The 12,118-nt window shown below is 44.4% G+C and overlaps 1 protein-coding gene and 1 non-coding gene across 2 annotated transcripts in view; both read right to left on the bottom strand.

Moving 5' to 3' along the window:
- Positions 1-12,118, bottom strand: part of LOXL2 (lysyl oxidase like 2) — a 119,032-nt gene that overhangs the window by 27,533 nt on the left and 79,381 nt on the right. Inside the window, exons 6-7 of the mRNA XM_015407575.1 lie at positions 11,756-11,939; positions 6,678-6,829 (exon numbers count right to left, since the gene is read on the bottom strand). Of these exons, the coding sequence (XP_015263061.1) occupies positions 6,678-6,829; positions 11,756-11,939 (336 nt within the window). The remainder of the gene's footprint in view (positions 1-6,677; positions 6,830-11,755; positions 11,940-12,118) is intronic.
- On the bottom strand, positions 3,443-3,513 carry TRNAG-CCC. The gene has a single exon. It is a non-coding gene; the product is annotated as a tRNA-Gly (tRNA).

Raw genomic sequence — 12,118 nt, 5'->3', positions numbered from 1 at the left:
GTTTGTGACGCCAAGCTTTGCCAGTTATATTTACAAGTTCCTTTCTTCAGCAACAGCTCAAAATAACCAGAAACCTATTTTGTTCTTTATTAAATAAATCATTTTTCATTTAAACATCCCAGCAATCTGAATAGTCCTTCCTGAGTGCCCAGACCCTAGGTCATTCTACCAAAAGAGAGAGATTTGGATTTTTTAATTCCTGGTGGCAGCAGAAATCTACCAAGTTCATGTACACAGAGTGTGTTTTAAAGGTAAAACCATCTCCCTAATAAGCAGGATGCCACAGCACCCAACCCATGTTTCAAGAGCAGGATGCCACAGCACCCAACCCATGTTTCTGGAAAGTGGGAAAGGGCATTGCGTGGTAGGTTCAAACCTTAAAATGGCCACCATAAGCGGGACTATAGGATGGGTGAGCTGCTAGCCTCCCTAAACTGAGGCCCTTACACCAGTGACATAAGTAAAGGACGTATTTTCTCCAACAATCTCCCACCTTTCTCTGCAGCTGTTGCCCTCTCACCACCTGCACTGCTGCCAGAAAAGCAAACTGGCCTCAAAGAAGAGATGGTGGCAGTGGTGATTTGACTCTCTCTTCTCGGAAGCCAGCTGGCTTTTCTGGCAGCAGCCCAAGTGTTAAGCTGGGAGTGGATTGACCCAATAAAGGAAGCCATGGCCTTCTGTTTGCAGTACTTGAGCAAGGTTGTTAATGACTGGGTGTTTTGGAAGTCATTAATTCATAGGTCTGGGTGGGTAGCCATGTTGGTCTGAAGCAGCAGAACAAAGTTTGAGACCAGTGGCACCTTTAAGACTTGAATAAAACTTTATTAATTCATAGGGTTACCATTAAGTCAGAAGTGACTTGATGGCATCTAACACACACACAGAGAGAGAGAGAGAGAGAGAGAGAGAGAGAGAGAGAGAGAATGAGTTGTTGTATGTGTGTTTTGGAGTGATGTGTGGCTCTTTTGGTTCATGGTAATTGAAAATCTGGCTCTATGCAAGCCGCAGAGTAAGTGCCATTGGGTTAGAATGTCACCACAGTATCTTGGAGACTCAGGTTTGAATCTTCACTCTGCCATGGAAGCTCACTGGGTGTCTTTGGGCGTAGGGCTGCCAGTTGCCTTCCTGTGGTGGGCAACCTTCCAAGGTAGCAATTTTCTCCAGGTAAACGGTTTCTGTTGCCTGGAGACCAATTGTAATAGTTGGAGATTTCCAGCCACCATCTGTTGATTGGCAACCCTAGGTGGAAAACCATCTATGGTGGGCAACCTTCTGCCCCTGTTTGCTCTTGGTAAGTTTAGTGGTGGGAGAAAAAAGAGATGCACTCAAGCCACCTGATTTCCAGACTACAGAGATTAGGTCCCCTGGAGAAAATGGCGGCTTTGGAAGGTGGACTGTGTGGCATTATACCCTCTTGAGGATCTTCCCCTCCAAAAACCCTGCCTTCTCCAGGCTCCATCCCCAAATCTCCAGGAATGTGGAGCCCCACAGCAGAGCAAGCCTATCTCAAAATACTTTCCAGTGGTATTCCAGACTGCACAACTTGTGACCTGTGGAGCCAAACAGCTCGCCAGGCATATATTGAGCTTGGCAGTGCTAGACTAATTGCAGTCCTTAGGAGGGCAGGAACAACAAGAGACCCTTTATTGACTCTTAAGTGGGCTGCCAAGTTGGCTTAGTGCATTTTGGCCAGATGGATTGTGCAATGTATTTGGTCCCCCTGTCTGACCCAGACTCTATGGGTCAATCTGTAAGGGACAGATCCACACATGGCCTGGTTTTAAGGCATTAGCTGAATTTCATGACCTTGCCCCCAGGCCCTATGTCTATGAAGGTTTTAAAATTGTCTTTGTCAGGGAGGTCAGGGGTTTGCATTACTGACTGCTGCTGCTCATCTTGCCGCTGGCTGAACTCCTTTCTTCCTCACTCCAAACTCTGATATCCAGTATTCACACCCTCAAAAAGAGTGGGTTTTGAGTTTTAGGTACAAGACAGAACAAAAAAATTTTATGCTCTCATCAATAAGAAGTTTAGCAGAGAATGAGGAGGAGGCACAAAGCCTGAAGAAGTGTTACGATATTGCTCAAAATATCTGTTGCTATCAGGTTCCAAAAGAACACAGATGTTAAACTAAGTGGAATAAGTGGTGTTTGGCCAAGCAACTGAGATACAGGTCTACAAAGTTCAGGGCCTGCCTGCCAACTGCGATCCTGAGCCATCATTTGAAGGTGACTTGAGGGAAGGACGAAAAGCTCCCAATGTTGATTAAAGTAAAGGTAAAGGTTCCCTTGCTCGAAAGCCAGCCGAATCCGACTCTAGGGTTGCGGTGCTCATCTCCATTTCAAAGCCGAAGAGCCAGCGCTGTCTGAAGATGTTTCCGTGGTCATGTGGCTGGCATGACTAAACATCAAGGTGCACGGAACGCTGTTACCTTCCCACCAAAGTGGTACCTATTTATCTACTTGCAATTTCTTGCTTTCGAACTGCTAGGTTGGCAGGAGAATGTTGATTAGAACCCTCTTTAAATGTCCCTCTGCTGCTCACAAACAGGGTAAAATATCCCTGGAAGATCTTCCCTTTCCCACAGGAATCCAAACAAATGTAGTCCGAAATCTGATTCAAATGACCTCTGGGTAACAGTAGCTGCTTGAAGAGCCTGCATATGCTGTGGGTCTTTTGTAAGCACAATTGACCAAGTGCTGGATCCAGCTTGTAAAATGCATTGTAAAATGCATTTTTGTAATGCTTACTGTGTACTGAAAATTGACACCCAAAATCTGCAGGCTTTCCAAGTGTCTATTATTTCCCAAGATGGCTCTGCAGTGCAGGGTCCTGATGATTTACATCAACATTCCAGTCACGACTTTCATATGAGATTATGTCATCAGGGATATAACACCACAGGCACAGCTTCCAAGAGTAAATTAATCAATCCTCAGACATCAATTTTAGAATATTCAAATCTAGAGAACAAAACAATATATGTGCATATGTGAACCAGCCTGCAGTGCACTCTCTCCTTCAAAGTAACATCATCACTGCAGAAACATATGCTATGACAAAGCCTGAGAGGCCTAAAGGTAAAGGTAAAGGTTCCCTTGCTCGAAAGCCAGTCGAGTCCGACTCTAGGATTGCGGTGCTCATCTCTGTTTCAAAGCCGAAGAGCCAGCGCTGTCCGAAGACGTTTCCGTGGTCATGTGGCCGGCATGACTAAACACCAAGGCGCACGGAATGCTGTTACCTTCCCACTGAAGTGGTACCTATTTATCTACTTGCAATTTCTTGCTTTCAAACTGCTAGGTTGGCAGGAGCTGGAACTAGAGATGGGAGCTCACTCCATCATGCGGCACCCGGGTCTCGAACTGCTGAACTACTGACCTTCCACAGCCTGCAGTTCAGCGTCTTAACCACTTGAGCCACCGCAGCTCCTAAAAGAATTTGTTGCGCCGCCCGGGAATCGAACCCAGGTCGCAAGAATGGGAATCTTGCATGATACCACTACACCAGCGGCGCAACTCTGAGAGGCCTACTCAGATACAAATAGCTGTTCAGTGGCAAATCCTGTTGTTCTTTGCTAGGCTGGAGGCATCCATAATTTTTTGCCACTAACTTCTCTCCTAAACAGGTACAGCTACAAGTAGCTACAAATACATGGGCATCTTTTCAGGTGTTTCTGACATCCCTTGTATTTCCTTATGGTGTTTCCTTAGCAACATAGATAACAAGTAAGTTGCCTCCCCCAGAATATTATTATGGAACAAAAGAACATAGCCTCATGCTAAACATTTCTCTTTTTAAAACTGTGTGATCATAACTTGTTAATGTATTGAAAATGGAGAAAAAAAGGAACAACAACAACTCCAAAATATTATCTTGTGGGATATGGTGAGTGCAGGGCAGAACACAGAATAGAAAGCCTCAAGCATAATCCACCAAGAATTTTTCCTGTGACTTGCAGCCTGAAATCCTTTTAACTGGAGATGCCAGGGATTGGACCTGGAACCTTCTGCATGCGAAGTGTAGATCTGATCTCTGAGCTATAGGCCCTGACATAACCAGGGTTAAACAGCTCTGCAGTTCATCCACAGCAAGTCTTAACTTGAATCCTCTTGCCAAACAGGAAATGAATGCAGCACATGAGGAAAAGCAGTGGCTTTTCTGCATGTTTATGTGAATTAGCTCTCAGTTGGCTAGATCCTCTTTATCAAAGACAATGTTCCTTGTACTTGATTGTATGAGAAGTGGCAATTGTCAGATTATTGCACTGGAAGTAACTGTACCATACAGACCTAGATATAAAAAAACAAAAAAGGAGTGCTGTGGCATCTGAAAGAAAGAATTATTGTGGCCTACATTTTCATGAACCTACAAAATGGGCTCTCATCTAGTCATTGCAAGCTTATTTCACAATAAGTTCTGTTCAGCCACACTCTGCCATCACAATACACCATGGTTTATTATTAGAGATGGGCATGAACTGAGAAACGAATCACAATTCAAGCACAAACCAGGCCAATTCATGCCGTTTGGTTGCATTGTTCCCGAAACGAAAAACGAACCACCTTTTCCTGTGGAGGTTCATTTGGTTCATTAGAGCAGTTTGTCCTCCAGACAGCCTGGCACAGATTCAATCAATTCCTAGGCAACACTGGGGATAGACTTGTGGAGAGCCCTAGAAACACCCATAGCAGTCTATGGGAACAGATTGTGTGTATGTATATATCTCTATATAATGTATGGCTGCGAAAGTTGGACTATAAGGAAGGCCAAGCGCCGAAGAATAGATTCTTTTGAACTATGGTGCTTAGGGTTGCCAAGTGCTTTTTGAGCTGCAGCGTGGGACTCCCGGCTTGTGGCTGGAGTGCGCGCGTGCGCGCCGCACGCACGTCACCCAGAAGTGACGTGACAACGCCGGGCACGCTGGGGCGGGGCCACGACTATCCAAGGGAAAACCATAGAGTTTTCCCTCGGATGACCGTGGCCCCGTGCCGAAGAATAGATTCTTTTTAATTATGGTGCTGGAGAAGACTCTTGAGAGTCCCTTGGACTGCAAGGAGATTAAATCAGTCAATCCTAAAAGAAATCAACCATGACTGTTCCCTGGAAGGCCAGATCCTGAAGTTGAAGCTCAAATACTTTGGCCACCAAATGAGAAGGGAGCACTCACTGGAGAAGACCCTGATGCTGGGAAAGAAGAAGGGGACGGCAAAGAATGAGATGGTTAGACAGTGTCATAGATGCAACGAACATGAAATTGAGCAAGCTTCGGAGGACAGCGGAAGACAGGAGGGCCTGGTGTGATCTGGTCCATGGGGTCGCGACTGTGCGACTGAACAACAACAACATATATCTATATCTATCTATCTCACTCTGACTCAGCTGCTTTCACTTTGCAGCAGGAAGAGACAGGAGCAAGTCAGGAAGAATTGCCTGCTGCCTGGCTAATTTAAGGGGAGTCTAGAGCTGAGCTTTCCTGTGGGCACCTGCTTTGTTGGGCTATAACACAGACATCCCAAATCCAATCTTTGCCAGACCTGGATGGCACATGGAGAAGAGCCTGCTGAAGACTTCCTGTGAGTTTGGCATCTCTAACTTGTGAGGGGGCTGTTCTATGACCTCCCAAACTCATGAACTGAATGAACCATGAACCGGTTTGGGAAATGGGAGGAGTTTGTGAAAGCGCATGGTTCGTGTCATCAAACGAATCACAAACCACCACGAACCACCATTTTCCTGGTTCAAGCCCATCCCTATTTATTATCTATGGCTTGTTTAAAACACAGTTAGCTGTGATGTCTGAATGCAGATGGTCCAACAAACTGGGTTTTGTTGGTCACTGCCAGACTGGAGTTTCACGGTGGGTTTTATAGCTGATTTCTCAACCACAGTTAGTTCTAATTGTGGTTTCCTGTGACATCTGAATTCACAAACCACAGTTGGCTACGTAGCACTACCTCTTAGAGCAATGGCCACAGAAAAGCCAGCATGAGGAGATAGAGGAGAGGCATGAAGGGGTCATGCCCACACTGGGATCTATTACTTATGTCTGGTAGCCCAAAGAACCATTTAGACAAATCAGGGTTTATTTAATGTCTGAAAGCAGCCCCTGCCTTTAAGGTACCACAATCTCCTTTTTCTTTTTACTGTAATGAGCTACTACAACTACTGCTCTGGAATTTATAACAATGTTTACTTTGTTATAAATTCTATAGCATAGAGCAGTGGTCCCCAGAGTGCTGACATCTTTCCTGGTGCCCACCATTTTTTTTAGTAAGTAAGAGGGGCCAGCTGGGGCTTTTGCCCAGCAGGACTTCGACTGGCCACTGGAGTTCTGATTGGCTGTGCAGGTTTTTAAAGATGTTGTTTTGGCAGCAGCTACTACCACAGCTTCCCTTTAAAACAATATGTTCATTTAAAAAGGCATCCTGTTAAACAGAGCTTCTGCCTGAAATGCTGAAGAGATACTATTAGTTATGCATAACCTCACTCCCTGATATTTTGTGGTTTGGTTCTGGATCTCACGGCAACCATTTTGTGGTTGCATCCTCTGCCTTGTGCCAGGATTCCAAAGGTGGCTGCGGGCTCAAAGAGGTTGGGACCCCTGGCACAGAGAGCAAGGTTGTGAGCGACCATATTGTTTTTATTTCCATGATTAGGCATATGTATCTGCTCCTCACCTGGTTCTGGAAACCCATGGCTGGGACATTACATCTCACACTAGCATCTTCTTCATGGCTGCATCTCTGTGTGTCAGTGGTGAATTTGCAGTCTGTGATGGACTTTTCATAACCCAAGCATTCCACTTCATTGAGATGGATGAGGCCCAGTCCTTTAAGAGAAAGAAGTACACTCTCTTAGTTTTCCACAGGCAAATCAGACAAGGACATTTTGAGTTTCTTTCACTCTGGTCATATCAAATCTAAATCCAGAAGCTCCAAATACCACCTCAGGAGGATTTCCAGAGTTGAAAGATCTGGAATTTTAGCTACGGTCTTCTTGTGGCTTGTTTTTACAGCTTGACACATTTTTTCCAGGAGCTGGTTTTTAAAAAAATGCCAGAAAGAGAAGAAAGTCCAGTGTTCCACTTTTCTATCATTTACAAACTTCAGCTGGAGACTTGGAAGCAAAACATACATCTCCTCCCACTTTTTTTGTTTTTGTTTTTTATTTTGGGTTTTTTGGCAATTTTTTTTTTGACAGGAACCTGCAGTTGATCAAATTCTGACATTTAGCAAGGAACAAAGACGCTTTTGCCCAGACAACATAACAGACAGTTGATCAAATTCTGACATTTAACTGGGAACAAAGGCGCTTTTGCCCGGACAACAACAGAAAAACAAACAATCCCAAATACAGGTGGGTCACTTGAGAATTCCAGAATTGTTTTGACCTTAACAATGATTCCAAGGATACAGGGATTTCACAAGATGTCTGAGCTTGAATGCGGGAGATTCTTTTACTACAAAATACAATTTCCCCCTCATTAGCATAATAGCAATTTTTTTGGGGGGGGTCTTATTCCCCTGATGGTCATGCATTTACTGAGATCTGGTATTCCAGCACTGTGTTCTGGTGCACCCTAATGTGTTCTGGAAGAGTCTAAATTAATTATGCTTTCTATGCCCCTAGAAAAAGAGATGCTTTGTGGAGCACTGACTGCTCCTTTCTTGGCCAAAATATGGGCAGTAACATCATCCTAAGGGAGAAGCACCAGGATTCCACGTCGCATCACTGCTGCGAATCCCAAAAGGAACACCAAATTCCATAATGGAACCCTGGCAAAGAGAAGGGCTCTCCTGATGTTGCTGAATGTGTGCATTTGTGCACTCATTTTGGGACATCATGCCTTAGCCAGTTTTCTGTTGGCATGGTTTCCTAATTTCTGCAATCCTGTTGCATTGTTTACTGGATATCTTGTGCTGTCTGATTTAATAATTTTCTATAGTTTGTAATCCACCTTGAGTCTTAATGAGAAAAGCAGACTACATATGAAGTGAACATATATGAAGTATATATGAAGTAAGTAAATACACTACACTATTATGCAACCTACTTTTTTGTTTTTGGCTTCTTTCTGACATTTGGCTGCTTTCTGACATTCCACAATCCTCACTGCTTCCAAATCTTAAAGGTAAAGGTAAAGGTAAAGGTTCCCTTGCTCGAAAGCCAGTCGAATCCGACTCTAGGGTTGCGGTGCTCATCTCCGTTTCAAAGCCGAAGAGCCTGCGCTGTCCGAAGACGTTTCCGTGGTCATGTGGCCGGCATGACTAAACACCAAGGCGCACGGAACGCTGTTACCTTCCCACCGAAGTGGTACCTATTTATCTACTTGCAATTTCTTGCTTTCAAACTGCTAGGTTGGCAGGAGCTGGAACTAGAGACAGGAGCTCACCCCGTCTTGCGGCACACGGGTCTTGAACTGCTGAACTACTGACCTTCCACAGCCTGCAGTTCAGCGTCTTAACCACTTGAGCCACCGCAGCTCTTACACATACAGCTCTTACAAATCTTACACATCCCTTTTTATGAACACAAGGAAATGTACTGCATTGCACAGCATTGCACAGCTAGCTGTGCAAATATTTAGTGTTTTTAAAAGAAATCACGCAACCCAAAGAAGAATCTAGAGGAGAACATGCAGGAAACCCATAAAAGACCTATCTATACTACAGATGTATATTGGCCTTATACTACTGTCCTGGGATTTCTCTGAAGAATTGTAGTTTGATGAGCATGCTGAGATAAAACCAGATGAACTGTCGACACATGAACCTCTGAAGAGGGGACATTTCCTTTCTGCAGTGATCTAGCAACTCTTGGCTCTTCTTTTCTTCCATCAAACAAGCAGATGCTAACTTGCTTCTCTAAGAGGTGGCATCTTCTGAAATACTAATTCTCAGGACTGATATTGGCTTGGGCCCTTGAAAATCAAAGCACCAGAGCAGATGCCTAAAGTTTCCAGGCTCCAGCTGTGCAATGTGGCAAGAGGCAGCACGCTCCAGCCCATCACGTTGCAGTCAAAAATTTTCGTGTGATGCTGGTGCTTCCGTAGTTGTAGCGGCAATTACATAGCAGAGCACTCTGCGTGCACTTTGGCTGGCATACTCATGTTTTCAAGATTCCAGAGAGCCACAATATTTCTCATGCTTTTAAATTAATTTTCCTTCTCCTTCCCCAAACCACATAGTTCTGGAAGCACTTCACCTATTAATTTTGTTTTGTTTTGTTTGGTTTGGTAATGTATCTCCCCACACATATAAGAAGCAGGGGACAGGCCTTGAGGATTTTGGAAATCAAGAGCCAGCCTTCAGCAGGTATTTTCTGATATATTACTAATAGGTTGATCCTAAAATATTTAAGATGGATGGGGAGAGGAGAGGAAAATGAGAAATGTGTAGCATTCAAGTCTGTAAGTATGGTCCATGATATTAGTTTATTTAAAATATTTGCATCCTGCCTATCTATAAAGTATCCTACATGCAGTTCACAACACCCTGGGCAAAGCAATTAAAACAATAAATCAATAGCAATTAAAATAATAGACCAATTAAACAAACCAACAGCATAAGATCATAAAAAGCAAGGGCAACATGAGAGCCAATTAAAATGCGAGCAGAAATCATAGCCAAAAATAGTATGCCCAAACCATCTTTGCATCCAGAACTCGTCAATAAGAATGCAAAGTAAAACCAGCAGCAGAGCAGACTAGGGTGAAAGTTACCCAGTACTGCATACCAGAAAGAAAGAGGCTAAAGTGGTACCTCCAGTCTTCTGCTTCAAGCCCCACTCCAAGAGACAGTACCAGTAAGAAATTTAAGTTACTTTCACCCTTGGGGGACAGAAAAGACTCAAACACATGATAAATATGTCTTTGCCTGTTACTTGAAAGCTGGTGTCAGTGCCAGGTGAGCCTCTTTGGGGAGGGAGTTCCATGAACTCAGTCTCTGGTGCTCACCAATCTTGCATCTACCAAGAGGGTGCATTGAACTGAAGAAAACTGGCTGGCAGGCCCAGGACCCTATAGAGCTTTACAGGTAATAATCAGCACTTTGAATTGTGCAGGGAAGCAAACTTGCAGCCGACACGTCTCTCTTACAACTGGTATAATATGACTTCTATAACTCAGTCTGGCAAGCCATCTTAGGACCATGCTTTGAACCAGCTGAAGCTACTTAACAGTCTTCAAAGGTTGAGCACATGGCAGCAATTCAAACGGGATGTAATCTGAGTGTGGATACCTGTAGCCAAATCATGCCTCTCAAGGAAACACTGCAGCTAACAAATCAACCAAATCTGGCTAAAGGTACTATGGGCAACAGTTGCACCTCCATCTGAAGCCCTGGATCTAACAGCACTCCAAAGCTGCCAACCTGCTCTTTAAGTGGGAATGCATCCATTACATAATACATAATTAGCTTATGGAATTCATTTATGGAATGGATGTGATGGCGCTCATTATCTAAGGCTAGACAATATACTCACTGCATTCCAGGCTGATGATGTGATGTCTGCGACTAGTGTAAAACATTGTTTGCACTCTGTGGTGTAAAGGATTAGGAAAAAAATAACAACATTCTCCCCAGGGCCCAATAGCATAAGCCATTGCAAGCTTCCTAAAGGAAGTTGCAGAAGTCAGTACTTTGGAAGGAGAACCCACAGATACAGACAGCTAAATAGTTTCCATTCTTTCAGACGATTTGAAATCAAAACTTGATGGCCAAATGATACTGAAGACTTCCCTTCCTGGGAGTAAAATGTAGATGTTCTAATTGCTACAGGTTGAAAAGACCACGGGGGGCCCCCTAACAAAACTGTTGAGGTCCATTCCTGAGGTGGTAAATTCTTCTAAACAAATGAATATGTCACGTGATGCCTGCATGGCTTAGACTAAACCTTACATGGTTTTAAAAGGGGAGTAGGCAAACTCATGGAGGATAGGTTATATCACACAGGCCATTAGCCATGATGACTACAAGCATTATGCTCTGCAGAGAACAACTTACTGGTGATCCCTGGCCCTAAGGATATCCAGCTGTCCCCGACCAGACCCAGGGCTTTTTTGGCTCTGGCTCCAGTCTGGTGGAACTCTCGGCCAAATTCCACTAGGGCCCTGCGGGATTTAATGCAATTCCGCAGGGCCTGCAAGGCAGAAGTGTTCCACCAGGCCTTTGGTTGAGGGCAGCGTGGTTCCATCTTGCTGGCTCCCTTCACCTTTTCTCTGCCCCTGCTTTTTCAGCCTTCTCTCCCTCCCCCACCCACGGGAAGAAAGCACAGTCCAGAGTAAGTTGGAGAAAAATGTACATATTAGCACCATCTGGGATTTATGTATTGATGTTTAATTGTTTTTAAAATGCTTCTGATTGCTTTTAAAACCATGTACATCGCCTAGAGCCTTGTCCTACAGAGATTAGGCAATTAAGAAATTCGATTTAATAAATAATAATAATTAATAAATAAAATAGGATTCCCGGGTTAAGAGACAGCTCTGAATACCAGTTCTCGGGGAGCAACAGTGGGGGACAGCTATGGCCTATGCCCTCCTTTATACCCTCCTCCAAAAGCATCTGTCCAACCTCGGTGGAAAAGCAACATAGATGGACCTCTGGTTTGATCCAAGAGAATTTTTTAATGTATGTTTCTTTCTTTGAAAAGGACATAGGCTGCCACTCAAGTGACTTGCTTCTTCTTCTTCCTCTTCCTCTTCCTCCTATCCCCTTTACCCTCTCCGAAGACACTTTCCTTTTAAGCATCTTACCTTGCCCGAGCCTTGCGCCTGAAATAGCCTCCTGGGCGCTTCCGAAGCCCAGCTCTCGACAGACCACACTGGCTGCAACCAGGCTCCACTGGTCATGGCAGATGGTTCCCCATTCCCTGTTCTTTAGCACTTCAACACGGCCTTCTCCTGTCTTGGCTCCACCCTTTAGCCTCACCAGTGGATGCTGAAAGAGAAAGACCCATGGAAACATCTCATTGGTTATGAATGTTACGGTGCATTTTCTGCTATAGGAAAGTGTCTGCTTCCTGAACCAGCCATTCCCATCCTGACACCCACCCCACCTCAGTCATTACTGAAGGCAGACCTAATGACACTATCACCATAGTATGTAAAAAGTAGCCC

Source organism: Gekko japonicus, unplaced genomic scaffold, assembly GCF_001447785.1.
Source record: "Gekko japonicus isolate JY-2015 unplaced genomic scaffold, Gekko_japonicus_V1.1 scaffold1154, whole genome shotgun sequence".
Classification (NCBI taxonomy): domain Eukaryota; kingdom Metazoa; phylum Chordata; class Lepidosauria; order Squamata; family Gekkonidae; genus Gekko; species Gekko japonicus.
Note: the sequence above shows the minus strand (reverse complement) of the source record. Positions and strands in the feature narration are given on the sequence as shown.